An 18,761-nucleotide genomic window follows, 5' to 3' on the forward strand; every position below is an offset into this window, starting at 1 on the left:
GTCATTTATAAAAATCACAAAGGGTAAGGGTACCAGAACAGATCTCTGAGGCACTTCACTGGTGTCCGACCTCCATGCAGAATATGACCCATCTACAACCACTCTTTGCCTTCTGTGGGCAAGCCAGTTCAGATCCACAAAGCAATGTCCCCTTGGATCCCATGCCTCTTTACTTTCCAATAAGCTTTGCAAGGGGTACCTTATCAAATGCCTTGCTGAAATCCATATACACTACATCTACTGCTCTTCCTTCATCAGTATGTTGAGTCACATCCTCAAAAAATTCAGTCAGGCTTGTAAGGCACGACCTGTGATTGACAAAGCCATGCTGACTACTCTGAATTATGTTATACCTCTCTAATAAGTTCATAAATCTTGCCTCTCAAGATCTTTTCCATCAACTTACCAACCACTGAAGTAAGACTCTGGTCTATAATTTCCTGAGCTATCTCTACTCCCTTTCTTGAATAAGGGAACAACATCTGCAACCCTCCAATCCTCTGGAACCTCTCCCATCCCCATTGATGATGCAAAGATCATTGCTAGAGGCTCAGCAATCTCCTCCCTCACCTCCCACAGTAGCCTGGGGTACATCTCATCCGGTCCCGGTGACTTATCCAACCTGATGCTTTCCAAAATCTCCAGCACATCTTTTAACTTAATAGCTACATGCTCAAACTTTTCAGTCCACTGCAAGTCATCCCTGCAATCATCAAGATCCTTTTCGTAGTGAATACTGAAGCAAAGTATTCATTAAGTACCTCTGTTATTTCCTCCGGTTCCATACACGCTTTTCCACTGTCACACTTGATTGGTCCTATTCTCTCACGCCTTATCCTCTTGCTCTTCACTTGTGTAATTGTAGAATGCCTTGGAGTTGTCCTTAATCCCATCCGCCAAGGCCTTCTCAGGGCCCCTTCTGGCTCTCCTAATTTGTCATTCTTAAGCTCCTTCCTGCTGGCCTTATAACCTTCTAAATTCCTATCATTATCTAGTCTTTTGAACCTTTTATAACCTTTTCTTTTCTTCTTGACTAGATTTACAACAGCCTTTGTACACCTGTACCCTACCATCCTTTCCATGTCTAATTGGAACGTACCTACTCAGAACTCCACGTAAATATCCCCTGAACGTTTGGCACATTTCTTCCATATGTTTCCCTGAGATCATCTGTTTCCAATTTATGCTTCCAAGTTCTGGCCTGATAGCCTCATGTTTCCCCTTACTCCAATTAGATGTTTTTAAATTAAACAATTAAACAATGTACGTGTGTGTAGGCCTGCAATCAATGACGACTCTACCAACTTAGAGGAGTACACAGCATCAGTGACCAGCTACATTAGCAAGTGCAATGATGATGTTACTCTGTCCAAGACTATCACTATACGTGCCAACCGGAAGCCATGGATGACCACAGAGGTGCGTGCACTGCTGAGATCCCGCGACTCCGCCTTCAGAGCAGGCGACAAGGAAGCTCTAACAACAGCGAGGGCCAAACTGTCCCGAGCCATCAGAGAGGCAAAGCGTGCACACGCCCAGTTAATCCACAGTCACTTCCAGGACAGTGGTGTCACACGGCGCATGTGGAAGGGCATCCAGGACATCACCAATTACAAGACAACATCACCTGACTGTGTGGGTGATGCCTCCCTCCCAAATGCGCTGAATAACTTCTACGCCCGGTTTGAGGTGGAAAATGACGTGGCGGCGAGGAAGTCCACCCCTCCTACAAATGACCAGGTGCTGTGTCTCTCCGTGGGCGACGTGAGAACCCTGTGCAGGGTCGACCCACGGAAAGCTGCTGGACCAGACAACATCCCTGGTAGAGTGCTCAGAGGATGTGCAGACCAGCTAGCAGATGTTCTCACTGACATCTTCAACATCTCCCTGAGCAGCACCACCATTCCAACGTGCTTCAATGCTGCCACCATCGTCCCTGTGCCGAAGAAGTCTTCAGTGTCCTGCCTAAATGACTCCCATCCTGTTGCACTTACATCCATCATCATGAAGTGTTTCGAGAGGCTCGTCATGAGGCATATCAAGACCCTGCTGCCCCCCTCACTGGATCCCCCTGCAGTTTGTGTTCCGTCCCAACCGCTCAACAGATGACTTCATTGCCATCACCCTCTACCTGGACAAAAAAGACACATACGTTCGGATGCTGTTCATAGACTTTAGTTCAGCATTCAACACAATCATCCCTCAGAAACTGGTTGGAAATCTGAGCCTACTGGGCCTGAACACCTCCCTCTGCAACTGGATCCTAGACTTCCTGACTGGGAGACCTCAGTCAATCCGGATCGGGAGCAGCATCTCAAACACCATCACACTGAGCACGGGGGCGACCCAGGGTTGCGTGCTCAGTCCACTGCTGATCCACGACTGTGCTGCAACACACAGCTCGAACCACATCATCAAGTTCGCCAATGACATGACTGTGGTGGGTCTCATCAGCAAGAGCTACAAATCAGCTTGCACCGCTGAACATCGACGGCTCCTCGGTAGAGATCGTTAAGAGCACCAAATTTCTTGGAGTTCACCTGACAGAGAATCTCACCTGGTCCCTCAACACCAGCTCCATAGCAAAGAAAGCCCAGCAGCATCTGTACTTTTTGAGAAGGCTGAGGAACCCCCCATCCTCATCACATTCTACATGGGTTGTATTGAGAGCATCCTGAGCAGCTGCACAACTGCCCAGTTCAGAAATTGTACCATCTCGGATCGCAAGACCCTGCAGCAGATAGTGAGGTCAGCTGAGAAGATCAGCAGGGTCTCTCTTCCCGCCATCACAGACATTTACACTACACACTGCATCCACAAAGGAAACAGCATGATGAAGGACCCCATGTACCCCTCATACAATCTCTTCTCCCTCCTGCCATCTGGGAAAAGGCTCTGAAGCATTCGGGCTCTCACGACCAGACTATGTAACTGTTTCTTCCCCCAAGCTATCAGATTCCTCAATCTCCGAAGCCTGGACTGACACCTTGCCCTACTGTCCTGTTTATTATTTATTGTAATACCTGCGCTGTTTTTGTGCACGTTATGCAGTCCAGTGTAGGTCTGTAGTCTAGTGTAGCTTTCTCTGTGTTGTTTTTTTTTACGTAGTTCAGTCTAGTTTTTGTACTGTGTCATGTAACACCACGGTCCTGAAAAACGTTGTCTCATTATTACTATGCACCGTACCAGCAGTTATGGTCGAAATGACAGTAAAGGTTGACTTGACTCTATTCCTGGATGTGTACGAGTAGCACTCATCCAGGAAGGTTCCACACAGACCTGTGTCCTATTGGCTCGTGAGCCCCTTTACTGATCAAACAAGACTTGTTACCGATGTCAGCATAGCCATCTGTCAGACAACTTGAAGATTCCAGTGGGGCACTCTTTAGAGCAAGCAACACCACATACCAGTAAATAGCATTACCTGGTCCTCAGTGAACTAGAATTCAAAAGTTACAATCCTAACATATTGTGATGAATGCTGTGAGCTGGTACAGAATTCTACCCTTCTCACCCCACTGCTCGGTGAATAACAAATACTTTTAGTCATAGTCGGATTGCCAGGTAGGTCTGGACTGACCTGACACAAGATGCAGGCACTGAGATCAGAGCGAAGGAGCTTCACCATGCTGGTTTGGGCTCTGTCCTGAATAATTTCTTCTGCTGTAATAGTTCAATGTCTTCTTGCTGCTTTATTTTATGAGATTTTTCTAATAGTTAATTAATACATTGGATGCAAGAGCTGTTTCTGGTTAAATTAACTCCACTCTGGGATGTAAATAGGAACTATTTTCATCTTTTACATTAATCAGAAGAACACAAGTATCATTGACAAGGTCAAAATTATTAGCTTCCTAGTTACCTTTGTTAGGACGTAAGTACATTACCTGGGCCCCTGGGCTCACATGTAGGGCCGACTGCAGTTTCTTCCCATAGCTCCATCAATCAATTAATTAATCAATAAGTCCTGGTGAAGGGTCTTGGCCCAAAACATGATGCTGCATGATTTCTCATCTCCTCCAACATTTTGTGTGTGTTGCTCTGGATTTCCAGCATCAGCAGACTTTCTCATGTTACTTCTGTGTGTTCTGACAAAACAATTTTTTTCACTCAGCGGGTCATTGTGCATGTGAGCTTGATTTGGATGTTTAAGAGAAGACTGGAGAGGTACATGGATGGTAGGGGCATGGAGGGCTGTGGTTGATGGGACTAACTGGTTCAGCATGACCTGGATGGGCTGAGGGACTTGCTCTTGTGTTGTGCTTTCCTATGACTCTCATGTAGAATTTACACCCTGGAGCTGGCCATTCACTCCCTCTCTGTCACTGTCTCTTGGCCAATACATCTAAATTAACTTTCGTTTGCAATTTCCACATTAACACCACTCCCGGCAAAACTCCTTACTTTTTTTAGATGACTGTCATGAATTAATGGCCCCTATTTTTAGTTTACTCAAGCATAAACATACCCTCTCAAACAAAACTTCTCATCATTTTAAAGACTCATTCACTAAAATGTGAATTCAAATGGAAGTGAGAAGAATCAGAAACCATTGATTATGCGGCAGTGCAAAGAACATAAAGTTGCGAAAATTAAACGAATGGTGAAAGGAGGGAAAATGAGGTCACGTTGACGGGTTCTTGCCAACAGGTTTCAATCCAGGCTACCTGCTATATGCCTGAACCTTTCCACCTATCACCTGCAGCTTCTCACTACGTCCCCCTCCTCACCCACACGGCCTTCACCTATCTACTAGCCTGTCATAATTACCCTCACTCACATTCCACCTTTCCTTTCCAATCCTGCTGAAGGGTCTCGGCCTGTTTATTAAATTCCGTTGAAGCTGCCTGCCCTGCAGGGATCCTCCTGCACTTTGGGTGTCACTCAGTCCTGATGGTGTGTTGCTTCAGAGTGAGCCTCTGCAGTCTGATGTGGATCAGGAGCATCCGGCCCTTCAAACCTGATCAGTCACTTGCAGCCCCAAAGTAACAAGTTCAAAGTACATCCATTATCAAAGTACACACACTATATGCAGCTTGAGATTTGTCTTCTTGGTGGCAGCCACAAAACAAAGGGACACAATAGAATCCCTGAAAACCCCTTCCCCCCCATGCAGAACAAACCGTCAAACACTCATTGTGTGAAAAAAGAGCAAATTGTACAAACAATAAACAAGTAAACAAATACCACACAGAACGTGAAATGCAGAGACCCCGAGAGTGAGCTCACAGCCCCGGAGCTGGTTTACCACCGAGGTGAGTGATACCAGTCCAGGAGCCCGATGACTGCTGACTGCAGGACACAGCTCCGGAGCCGGTTCACCACCGAGGTGAGTGATACCAGTCCAGGAGCCCGATGACTGCGATATTGTTGGGATAACGGAGACATGGCTGCAAGGGGATCAGGCCTGGGAATTGAGTGTACCAGTGTATACGTGCTATCGTAGAGACAGAAATATGGGAAGAGGGGGTGGGGTGGCCCTGTTGGTGAGGAATGAGATTCAGTCCTTAGCAAGAGGTGACTTGGGAACAGGGGAAGTAGAGTCTGTGTGGATTGAGCTGAGGAACAGTAAGGGTAAAAAGACCCTAATGGGTGTTGTGTACAGGCCCCCAAACAGTAGCGTGGATATTGGGTACAAGTTGATTAGGGAGTTAACATTGGCATGTGCTAAAGTAATGCAGTCGTTATGGGAGATTTCAACATGCAGGTGGACTGGGAGAATCAGGTAGGTGCTGGACCCCAGGATAGGGAGTTTGTGGAGTGTCTAAGGGATGTGTTTTTGGAACAGCTTGTGCTTGAGCCAACCAGGAACGAGGCTATTTTGGACTTGGTGATGTGTAATGAACAGGAATTGATAAGTGATCTTGAAGTAAAGGAGCCATTAGGAAGTAGTGATCATAACATGATAAGTTTTTATCTACAATTTGAGAGGGATAAGGGCAGATCAGAGGTGTCAGTGTTGCAATTAAATAAAGGAGACTACGGAGCCATGAGGGAAGAGCTGGCCAAAGTTAAATGGGCGGATGCCCTGACAGGAAAGACAGTGGATCAGCAGTGGCAGATATTCTTGGGCATAATACAAAAGATGCAAATGCAGTTCATTCCAATGAGAAGGAAGGATTCAAAGAGAGGGAAGGGGCCACAGTGGTTGACAAAGGAAGTCAGAGATTGTATAGCATTAAAGAAAAAGAAGTATGACAGGGCTAAGATGAGTGGGAATACAGATGATTGGGAAAGTTTTAAGGAACAGCAGATCTTAACTAAAAAAGCAATATGGAGAGAAAAAATCAGGTATGAGCTCAGTCCAGCCAGGAATATAAAAGGGGATAGCAAAAGCTTTTTTAGCTATGTGAAGAGAAAGAAGATAGTTAAGAACAATGTTGGCCCCTTGAAGAATGAATTGGGAGAAATTGTTATGGGAAACAGGGAAATGGCAACAGAATTTAATGCGTACTTTAGATCTGTCTTCACCAGGGAGGACACAAGCAATCTCCCAGATGTATGGATGGGCCAGGGTCATAAGATATCAGAGGAATTGAGACAGATTGACATTAGGAAAGAAACTGTGATGAGTAGACTGGTAGGACTGAAGGCTAATAAATCCCCGGGTCCAGATGGTCTGCATCCGAGGGTTCTAAAAGAGGTGGCTCAGGAAATTGCGGATGCATTGGTAATCATTTTCCAATGTTCCTTAGATTCAGGATCAGTTCCTGAAGATTGGAGAGTGGCTAATGTTGTCCCACTTTTCAAGAAGGGAGGAAAGGAGAAAACGGAGAACTATCGCCCTGTTAGCCTAACGTCAGTCGTGGGGAAGATGCTTGAGTCCATTATTAAGGATGAAATAGTGGCACATCTAGATGGCAGAAATAGGATTAGGCCGAGCCAGCATGGATTTACCAAGGGCAAATCATGCTTGACTAATCTGTTGGAGTTTTTTGAGGGTGTAACAAGGATGTTAGACGAGGGTAAGCCAGTAGATGTTGTGTACCTAGATTTTCAGAAGGCATTCGATAAGGTGCCACATAGGAGATTGGTGAGTAAAATCAGAGCTCATGGCATTGGGGGCAGGGTTTCAACATGGATAGAAAACTGGTTGGCAGATAGAAAGCAAAGGGTAGCAGTGAATGGGTGTTTCTCGAACTGGCTGGAGGTGACTAGTGGGGTACCACAGAGCTCTGTATTGGGACCACAGCTCTTTACGATTTATGTCAATGATTTAGATGAGGGCATTGAAAACTATATCAGCAAGTTTGCTGACGATTCTAAACTGGGTGGCAGTGTGACATGCGAAGAGGACGTTAGGAGAATACAGGGAGACTTGGATAGGCTGAGTGAGTGGGCAGATACTTGGCAGATGTCATTCAATGTGAATAAATGTGAAGTTATCCACTTTGGAAGCTGGAACAAGAGGGCAGAGTATTGTCTGAACGGTGTTGAGTTAGGTAAGGGAGAAATGCAAAGAGACCTAGGAGTCCTAGTTCACCAGTCAATGAAGGTGAATGAGCAAGTGCAACAGGCAGTGAAGAGGGCAAATGGAATGTTGGCCTTTGTTACAAGGGGAATTGAATACAAGAGCAAGGATGTTCTTTTGCATTTGTACAGGGCCCTGGTGAGACCACACCTGGAATATTGTGTACAGTTTTGGTCTCCAGGTTTAAGGAAGGACATTCTGGCAATTGAGGAAGTGCAGCGTAGATTCCTGGGATGGCAGGGCTGTCTTACGCAGAGAGATTGGAGAGATTGGGCTTGTACACGCTGGAATTGAGGAGATTGAGAGGGAATCTGATTGAAAGGTTTAAGATAATTAAAGGATTTGATAGGATTGAGGCAGGAAATATGTTCCAGATGTTGGGAGAGTCCAGTACCAGAGGGCATGGATTGAGAATAAGAGGTCAGTTATTTAAAACAGAGTTGAGGAAGAGCTTCTTCTCCCAAAGAGTTGTGGAGGTGTGGAATGCACTGCCTCGGAAGACGGTGGAGGCCAATTCTCTGGATGCTTTCAAGAAGGAGCTGGATAGATATCTGATGGATAGGGGAATCAAGGGATATGGGGACAAGGCAGGGACTGGGTATTGATAGTGAATGATCAGCCATGATCTCAGAATGGCGGTGCAGACTCGAGGGGCCGAATGGTCTACTTCTGCACCTATTTTCTATTGTCTATTGACTGCTGACTGCAGGCCACAGCCCCGGAACCAATTCAGCACTGAGGTGAGTGATACCAGTCCAGGAGCCCGATGACTGCTAATTGCAGGCCACAGCCCTGGAACCAATTCAGCACCGAGGTGAGTGATACCAGTCCAGGAGCCCGATGACTGCTGACTGCAGGACACAGCCCCAGAGCTGGTTCAGCACTGAGGTGAGTGATACCAGTCCAGGAGCCCGATGACTGCTGACTGCAGGCCACAGCCCCAGAGCTGGTTCAGCACTGAGGTGAGTGATACCAGTCCAGGAGCCCGATGACTGCTGACTGCAGGCCACAGCCCCGGAACCAATTCAGCACCGAGGTGAGTGATACCAGTCCAGGAGCCCGATGACTGCTGACTGCAGGCCACAGCCCCAGAGCAGGTTCAGCACTGAGGTGCATAAAGTCTGACAGAATAGTGAGCTGAATACCACTTCATCCTCTGGCACCAGCCTCGATGCCTACATACGAACATAAGAAATAGGAGCAGGAGTAGGCCATTCGGCCCATTGAGCCTTCCCCTCCATTCATTTAGATCATGGCTGATCAGTCCATAAACTCAGCTCCATCTACCTGCCTTTTCCCCATACCCCTTAATACCCCTACTATGTAAAAATCTATCTAACTGTTTCTTAAGTATACTTAGTGAAGAAGCCTCAACTGCTTCCCTGGGCAGAGAATTCCACAGATTCACCACTCTCTGGGAAAAACAGTTACTCCTCATCTCCGTCCTAAATCTTCTCCCCGAATCTTGAGGCAACGTCCCCTAGTTCTAGTCTCACCTACTAGTGGAAACAGATTTCCTACTTCTACCTTATCTATCCCTTTCAAAATTTTGTATGTTTCTATAAGATCCCCTCTCATTCTTCTGAATTCCAGAGAGTATAGTCCCAGGCGACTCAATCTCTCCTCATAGGTTAACCCCTTCATCTCTGGAATCAACCTGGTGAACCTCCTCTGCACTCCCTCCAAAGTCAGTATATCCTTCCTCAAGTGTGGAGACCAGAACTGCACACAGTACTCCAGGTGTGGCCTCACCAGTACTCTGTATAGTTGCAGCATGACCTCCCTGCTCTTGGATTCAATCCCTCTAGCAATGGCTAACATTCTGTTTGCCTTCTTAATCACCTGTTGTACCTGCCAACCAACTTTTTGCGATTCATGAACAAGCACTCCCAAGTTCCTCTGTACAACAGCATGCTGCAATCTTTCACCATTTAAATACTAATCTGCTCTTCTCTTATTCCTTCCAAAGTGGATGATCTTGTATTTACCAACGTTGTATTCCATCTGCCAGACCTTGGCCCACTCACTGAACCTATCTATATCCCTCTGCAGACTCTCCACATCCTCTGTACAATTTGCTTTTCCACTCAGTTTAGTGTCATCAGCAAATTTTGCTACGCTACACTCAGTCCCCTCTTCCAAATCATCAGTGTAAATGGTAAACAGCTGTGGGCCCAGCACCGAACCCTGTGACACCCCACTCACCACTGACTGTCAACCGGAGAAACACCCATTTATACTAACTCTCTGCCTTCTATTGGTTAACTAGTCCACTATCCATGTCAATACACTTCCTCCGACTCCATGTATCCATATCTTATTTATAAGTCTCTGGTGCGGCACCTTGTCAAACGCCTTCTGGAAATCCAAGTATATGATATCCACCTGTTCCCCTCTATCCACTGCATCATTATGTCCTCAAAGAACTCCAGAAAGTTTGTCAAACGGGACTTACCCTTTCTGAATCCATGCTGCGTCTGTCTAATGGAACCACTCTTTTCTAAATGTTTCGCAATTTCTTCCTTAATGACAGCTTCAAGCATTTTCCCGACTACAGATGTTAAGCTAACTGGCCTACAGTTGCCCATCTTTTGCCGACGTCCTTTTTTAAAAAGTGACGTGGCATTGGCTGTCTTCCAATCCGCCGGGACCTGCCCAGAGTCAAGAGAGTTTTGATAAATGATTACCAACTCGTCTACTATAACCTCCGCCAATTCCCTCAGCATCAGGACCAGGGGACTTATCTACCTTCAGGCCCTCTAGTTTGCTCATCACTATCTCTTTAGTGACAGTGATTTTAATCGAGGTCCTCACCTCCCATTTTGTCCGTAACATCCTTCTTTGGCATATTTAACATGTTCTCCACCTTGAAGACCAACACAAAATAGCTCTTCAATGCCTCAGTCTTTTCCCTATCACCCAGTATCAATTTTCCCTTCTTGTCCTCCAAGGGACCTACGTTGACTTTAGCCACCCTCTTCCGCTTTATATATTTATAAAAACTTTTGCAATCTTTTTACATTTTGTGCTAATTTACTTATATACTCTATCTTCCCTTTCCTTATTTCTTGTTTAGTTGTTCTCTGTTGCTTTTTAAAGTTTTCCCAATCCTCCAGTCTCCCACTACTCCTTGCGACTTTGTACACATGAGCTTTTAATTTGATACTATCTTTTATTTCCTTAGTTATCCAAGGCTGGCTCTCCCCACACTTACTGTCCTTACTTTTGACTGGAATATGCTTTTGTTGAGCACTGTGAAAAATCTCTTTGAAAGTATTCCCCTGTTCCTCAACTACCAAATAGCCTGTGCTCCCAATCCACATTAGCCAACTCCTCCCTCAGCCTGTTGTAGTCTCTCTTGTTCAAGCAGAATACACTAGTTTTAGATCTAACCATTTCATCCTCCATCTGTATGCGAAATTCAATCATACTATGATCACTCTTTCCAAGAGGATGCCTGACTACAAGATTGTTAATCTTACCTGTCTCATTGCACAGGACTAGATCTAAGATAGCATTTTCCCTTGTAGTTTCACTAACATGCTACTAAGGAAAGCCATCACAGATGCATTCTATGAAGTCCTCCTCAAGACTACCTTGATAAACTCATTCACCCAATCTATGTGGAAGTTAAAATCCCCATGACAATTGCCGTTCCGTTCTTACAAGCCTCAGTTATTTCTTGGTTAATCACCTATGCCACTGCAATATTTTTATTAGGTGGCCGATAGACAACTCCCACCAGTGATTTTATTCCCTTTACTATTCTTAATCTCTACCCAGATGGACTCAGCATTCTGCTCCATAGATCTTATATCGTCTCTCACAATCACCCTGATCTCATCCCTAATCAAGAGCACCTCCTCTGCCTTCCTGCCTATCTTTCCATACTACCTGATATCCTTGGATATTTAATTCCCAGTCATCTCCACCATGCAACCAAGTTTCTGTAATGGCCACTAAATCATATGCCTTGGTCCTGATCCTGTCACAAGCTCACTAATCTTGATTCTAATACTACAGGCATTTAGATAAAGTGCCCTTATACTCATTGTCCTTTTAGAATCGAGTGACCTATGCTATTTTAGCTTTTTACTTTTATGCACTCTTACTTTTTTCTTCACTAACTCTAGCTTTGGTCTCTGCATCATTTCCCTCTTCTGTGTGGGTTCCCCTCCCCTGTCATATTAGTTTAAAGCTTCCCCAACAGCACTAGCAAACACTATCCCTAGGACATTGATCCTAGCCCTGCCCAGATGTAGACCATCTGGACGGTATTGGTCCTACCTCCTCCAGAAGTGGTTCCAATGCCCCAAGAATCTGAAGCCCTCCCTCCTGCACCACTGCTCGAGGCACATATTCATTCTAGCCCTCCTGCTATTCCAACTCTGGCTAGCACACAGAAATGGTAATAGTCCTGAAATGATTACCTTTGAGGTCCTACTCTTTATCTCCTAGCTCCCTAAATTCAGCTTGTAGGACCTCATCCCGCTTTCTTCCTATATCGTTAGTACCTACATGCACCACGACAGCTGGCTGCTCACCCTCCCCTTTCAGAATGCCCTGCAGCCTCTCCGAGACATAGAAACATAGAAACATAGAAAATAGGTGCAGGAGTAGGCCATTCGGCCCTTCAAGCCTGCACCACCATTCAGTATGATCATGGCTGATCATCCAACTCAGAACCCTGTACCTGCTTTCTCTCCATACCCCCGATCCCTTTAGCCACAAGGGCCATATCTAACTTCCTCTTAAATATAGCCAATGAACCGGCCTCAACTGTTTCCTGTGGCAGAGAATTCCACAGATTCACCACTCTCTGTGTGAAGAAGTTTTTCCTCAACTTGGTCCTAAAAGGCTTCCCCTTTATCCTTAAACTGTGACCCCTCATTCTGGACTTCCCCAACATCGGAAACAATCTTCCTGCAGCTAGCCTGTCCAATCTCTTTAGAATTTTATATGTATCAATAAGATCCCCCCTCAATCTTCTAAATTCCAGTGAGTATAAGCCTAGTTGATCCAGTCTTTCTTCATATGAAAGTCTTCTATCCCAGGAATCAATCTGGCGAACCTTCTCTCTACTTCCTCTATGGCAAGAATGTCTTTCCTCAGATTAGGGGACCGAAACTGCACACAATATTCTAGGTGCGGTGTCACCAAGGCCTTGTACGACAGCAGTAGAACCTCCCTGCTCCTGTACTCAAATCCTTTTGCTATGAATGCCAACATACCATTTGCCTTTTTCACCACCTGCTGTACCTACATGCCCACCTTCAATGACTGGTGCACAATGACACCCAGGTCTCGTTGCATCTCCCCTTTTCCTAATCGGCCACAGTTCAGATAATAATCTGTTTTCCTGTTCTTGCAACCAAAGTGGATAACCTCACATTTATCCATGTTAAATTGCATCTGCCATGAATTTGCCCACTCACCTAACCTATCCAAGTCACCCTGCATCCTCTTAGCATCCTCCTCACAGCTAACACCGCCGCCCAGCTTCGTGTCATCCGCAAACTTGGAGATGCTGCATTTAATTCCCTCATCTAAATCATTAATATATATTGTAAACAACTGGGGTCCCAGCACTGAGCCTTGCAGTACCCCACTAGTCACTGCCTGCCATTCTGAAAAGGTCCCGTTTACTCCCACTCTTTGCTTCCTGTCTGCCAACCAATTCTCTATCCACATCAATACCATACCCCCCAATACCATGTGCTTTAAGTTTGCACACTAATCTTCTGTGTGGGACCTTGTCAAAAGCCTTTTGAGAATCTAAATATACCCCATCCACTGGCTCTCCCCTATCCACTCTACTAGTTACATCTTCAAAAAATTCTATAAGATTCGTCAGACATGATTTTCCTTTCACAAATCCATGCTGACTTTGTCCAATGATTTCACCTCTTTCCAAATATGCTGTTATCATATCTTTGATAACCGACTCTAGCATTTTCCCCACCACCGATGTCAGACTAACCAGTCTATAATTCCCCGGTTTCTCTCTCCCTCCTTTTTTAAAAAGTGGGGTTACATTAGCCACCCTCCAATCCTCAGGAACTAATCCAGAATCTAAGGAGTTTTGAAAAATTATCACTAGTGCGTCCACTATTTCTTGGGCTACTTCCTTAAGCACTCTGGGATGCAGACCGTCTGGTCCTGGGGATTTATCTGCCTTTAATCCCTTCAATTTTCCTAACACCACTTCCCTACTAACATGTATTTCCCTCAGCTCCTCCATCTCACTAGACCTTCGGTCCCTTACTATTTCCAGAAGATTATTTATGTCCTCCTTAGTGAAGGCAGAACCAAAGTAGTTATTCAATTGGTCTGCCGTGTCTTTGTTCCCTGTGATCAATTCACCTGTTTCTGACTGTAAAGGACCTCCATTTGTCTTGAGCAATCTTTTTCTTTTCACATATCTATAAAAGCTTTTACAGTCAGTTTTTATGTTCCCTGCCTATGTTCTCTCATAATCTTTTTTCCCTTTCCTAATTAAGCCCTTTGTCCTCCTCTGCTGGTCTCTGAATTTCTCCCAGTCGTCAGGTGTGCCGCTTTTTTTTGCTAATTTATATGTTTCTTCTTTGGACTTGATACTACTCCCTAATTTCCCTTGTCAGCCACGGGTGCACTACCTTCCCTGGTTTATTCTTTTGCCAAACTGGGATGAACAATTGTTGTAGTTCATCCATACGATCTTTAAATGCTTGTCATTGCATATCCACCGTCAACCTTTAAGTATCATTTGCCAGTCTATCTTAGCTAATTCACGTCTCATACCTTTAAAGTTACCCTTCTTTAAGTTCAGAACCTTTGTTTCTGAATTAACTATGTCACTCTCCATCTTAATGAAGAATTCCACCATATTTTGGTCACTCTTACCCAAGGGGCCTCACACGATAAGATTGCTAACTAACCCTTCCTCATTGCTCAATACCCAATCTAGAATGGCCTGCTCTTTAGTTGGTTCCTCAACATGTTGGTTCAGAAAACCATCCCGCATACATTCCAAGAAATCTTCTTCCTCAGCACCCTTACCAATTTGGTTCACCCAATCTATATGTAGATTGAAGTCACCCATTATAACTACTGTTCCTTTATTGCAGGCATTTCTAATTTCCTGTTTAATGCCATCTCCAACCTCACTACTACTGTTAGGTGGCCTGTACACAACTCCCACCAGCGTTTTCTGCCCCTTAGTGTTATGCAGCTGTACCCATGTCGATTCCACATCCTCCAGGCTAATGTCCTTCCTTTCTATTGCATTAATCTCCTCTCTAACCAGCAATGCTAACTCACCTCCTTTTCTTTCCTGTCTATCCCTCCTGAATATTGAATATCCCTGGATGTTGAGCTCCCATCCTTGGTCACCCTGGAGCCATGTCTCTGTGATCCCAACTATATCATATTCATTAATAACTATCTGCACATTCAATTCATCCACCTTGTTACAAATGCTCCTCACATTGACACACAAAGCCTTCAGGCTTGTTTTTACAATACTCTTAGTCTTATACAATTATGTTGAAAATTGGCCCTTTTTGCTTTTTGCCCTGGATTTGCCTGTCTGCCACTTTTACTTTTCACCTTACTACTTTTTGCTTCTACCCTCATTTTACACCCCTCTGTCTCTCTGCACTTGTTCCCATCCCCCTGTCACATTAGTTTAAATCCTCCTGAACAGCAGTAGCAAACGCTCCCTCTAGGACATTGATTCCAGTCCAGCCCAGGTGCAGATCATCCTGTTTATACCGGTCCCACCACCCCCAGAACTGGTTCCAATGCCCCAGAAATTTGAATCCCTCTCCCTTGCACCATTTTTTAAGCCACGTATGTATTCATCTGAAATATCCTCCTATTTCTACTCTGACCCTTGCACCCAGGAGTCCTGTCTGTGGCCACAGAAGCTCCTCTCTAATCCCCTTCCACAACAGCTCCGCCACTCTTTTTCTTGCCCTAATGTGCAGCAGAGCCACCCACGGTTCTATGATCCTGGCTACTGCTGCCTTCACCTCCCCCAGCAGACTCCGAAGCGGTATATCTGTTTTGCAGGAAGATGAATCCCCCGGCAGACTCCGAAGCGGTATATCTGTTTTGCAGGAAGATGAATCCCCCGGCAGACTCCGAAGCGGTATATCTGTTTTGCAGGAAGATGAATCCCCCGGCAGACTCCGAAGCGGTATATCTGTTTTGCAGGAAGATGAATCCCCCGGCAGACTCCGAAGCGGTATATCTGTTTTGCAGGAAGATGAATCCCCCGGCAGACTCCGAAGCGGTATATCTGTTTTGCAGGAAGATGAATCCCCCGGCAGACTCCGAAGCGGTATATCTGTTTTGCAGGAAGATGAATCCCCCGGCAGACTCCGAAGCGGTATATCTGTTTTGCAGGAAGATGAATCCCCCGGCAGACTCCGAAGCGGTATATCTGTTTTGCAGGAAGATGAATCCCCCGGCAGACTCCGAAGCGATATATCTGTATTGCAGGAAGATGAATCCCCCGGCAGACTCCGAAGCGGTATATCTGTTTTGCAGGAAGATGAATCCCCCGGCAGACTCCGAAGCGGTATATCTGTTTTGCAGGAAGATGAATCCCCCGGCAGACTCCGAAGCGGTATATCTGTTTTGCAGGAAGATGAATCCCCCGGCAGACTCCGAAGCGGTATATCTGTTTTGCAGGAAGATGAATCCCCCGGCAGACTCCGAAGCGATATATCTGTTTTGCAGGAAGATGAATCCCCCGGCAGACTCCGAAGCGATATATCTGTTTTGCAGGAAGATGAATCCCCCGGCAGACTCCGAAGCGGTATATCTGTTTTGCAGGAAGATGAATCCCCCGGCAGACTCCGAAGCGGTATATCTGTTTTGCAGGAAGATGAATCCCCCGGCAGACTCCGAAGCGGTATATCTGTTTTGCAGGAAGATGAATCCCCCGGCAGACTCCGAAGCGGTATATCTGTTTTGCAGGAAGATGAATCCCCCGGCAGACTCCGAAGCGATATATCTGTTTTGCAGCAAGATGAATCCCCCGGCAGACTCCGAAGCGATATATCTGTTTTGCAGGAAGATGAATCCCCCGGCAGACTCCGAAGCGGTATATCTGTTTTGCAGGAAGATGAATCCCCCGGCAGACTCCGAAGCGGTATATCTGTTTTGCAGGAAGATGAATCCCCCGGCAGACTCCGAAGCGGTATATCTGTTTTGCAGGAAGATGAATCCCCCGGCAGACTCCAAAGCGGTATATCTGTTTTGCAGGAAGATGAATCCCCCGGCAGACTCCGAAGCGGTATATCTGTTTTGCAGGAAGATGAATCCCCCGGCAGACTCCGAAGCGGTATATCTGTTTTGCAGGAAGATGAATCCCCCGGCAGACTCCGAAGCGATATATCTGTTTTGCAGGAAGATGAATCCCCCGGCAGACTCCGAAGCGGTATATCTGTTTTGCAGGAAGATGAATCCCCCGGCAGACTCCGAAGCGATATATCTGTTTTGCAGGAAGATGAATCCCCCGGCAGACTCCGAAGCGGTATATCTGTTTTGCAGGAAGATGAATCCCCCGGCAGACTCCGAAGCGGTATATCTGTTTTGCAGGAAGATGAATCCCCCGGCAGACTCCGAAGCGGTATATCTGTTTTGCAGGAAGATGAATCCCCCGGCAGACTCCGAAGCGGTATATCTGTTTTGCAGGAAGATGAATCCCCCGGCAGACTCCGAAGCGGTATATCTGTTTTGCAGGAAGATGAATCCCCCGGCAGACTCCGAAGCGGTATATCTGTTTTGCAGGAAGATGAATCCCCCGGCAGACTCCGAAGCGGTATATCTGTTTTGCAGGAAGATGAATCCCCCGGCAGACTCCGAAGCGGTATATCTGTTTTGCAGGAAGATGAATCCCCCGGCAGACTCCGAAGCGGTATATCTGTTTTGCAGGAAGATGAATCCCCCGGCAGACTCCAAAGCGGTATATCTGTTTTGCAGGAAGATGAATCCCCCGGCAGACTCCGAAGCGGTATATCTGTTTTGCAGGAAGATGAATCCCCCGGCAGACTCCGAAGCGGTATATCTGTTTTGCAGGAAGATGAATCCCCCGGCAGACTCCGAAGCGATATATCTGTTTTGCAGGAAGATGAATCCCCCGGCAGACTCCGAAGCGGTATATCTGTTTTGCAGGAAGATGAATCCCCCGGCAGACTCCGAAGCGATATATCTGTTTTGCAGGAAGATGAATCCCCCGGCAGACTCCGAAGCGGTATATCTGTTTTGCAGGAAGATGAATCCCCCGGCAGACTCCGAAGCGGTATATCTGTTTTGCAGGAAGATGAATCCCCCGGCAGACTCCGAAGCGGTATATCTGTTTTGCAGGAAGATGAATCCCCCGGCAGACTCCGAAGCGGTATATCTGTTTTGCAGGAAGATGAATCCCCCGGCAGACTCCGAAGCGGTATATCTGTTTTGCAGGAAGATGAATCCCCCGGCAGACTCCGAAGCGGTATATCTGTTTTGCAGGAAGATGAATCCCCCGGCAGACTCCGAAGCGGTATATCTGTTTTGCAGGAAGATGAATCCCCCGGCAGACTCCGAAGCGGTATATCTGTTTTGCAGGAAGATGAATCCCCCGGCAGACTCCGAAGCGGTATATCTGTTTTGCAGGAAGATGACTGCAGGAGATTCCTATACTATATTCCTGCTACTTCTCTTCCTGTTGGTCACCCATTCCCTGTCTTTCCTTAGATCCTTCAACTGTGGTGTGACCAACTCACTAAATGTGTTATCCACATAATGCCTAACTCCTTTGGCAGTTAAATCAGCCATACATCAGTTTGTTTTGCACTCCTGGGCCTGGGCACCATTCCTTCAGTCCAGCCCCAAGTTCACTCAGGTAGAACCTGCTGTGAGTTGCTTGTTGGTAGAAAAACTGAAGGAGCTCAACTTGTTTTCAGACGATGTTCCTGCCTGCTTCGGAAACAGTGTGAAGGTGTGCAGTGTGACAGCTGTCCATTTCAGAATCAGTGTCAAGGTGTGCAGTGTGACAGAGACTGATCACCTGTCCATTTCAGAATCAGTGTCAAGGTGTGCAGTGTGACAGAGACTGATCACCTGTCCATTTCAGAATCAGTGTCAAGGTGTGCAGTGTGACAGCAACTGATCACCTTTTCTCTTTTGATCGTAAGACCCTGTGGACATTGTTACTGTGGAATGCTGCAAGTGAGATTCGTTGGTTTATTGGCAGATGGGCTGGGTGCGGTGTGGCCTCAGTCTTATGAGGATTAGACCAAAGAGCTGTAGTGTCGTCCAA

The 18,761-nt window shown here is 46.1% G+C and overlaps 1 protein-coding gene across 1 annotated transcript in view; it reads right to left on the minus strand.

Annotated features, from left to right (window-relative positions):
- Positions 1 to 15,427: 15,427 nt before the first annotated feature.
- The window catches only part of LOC132404146 (ice nucleation protein-like), a 58,733-nt gene continuing 55,399 nt past the window's right edge, over positions 15,428 to 18,761 (minus strand). The window contains exon 2 of the mRNA XM_059988211.1: positions 15,428 to 18,104. Within this exon, the coding sequence (XP_059844194.1) occupies positions 15,428 to 18,104 (2,677 nt within the window). The remainder of the gene's footprint in view (positions 18,105 to 18,761) is intronic.

This window comes from Hypanus sabinus, chromosome 2, assembly GCF_030144855.1.
Source record: "Hypanus sabinus isolate sHypSab1 chromosome 2, sHypSab1.hap1, whole genome shotgun sequence".
Lineage (NCBI taxonomy): Eukaryota > Metazoa > Chordata > Chondrichthyes > Myliobatiformes > Dasyatidae > Hypanus > Hypanus sabinus.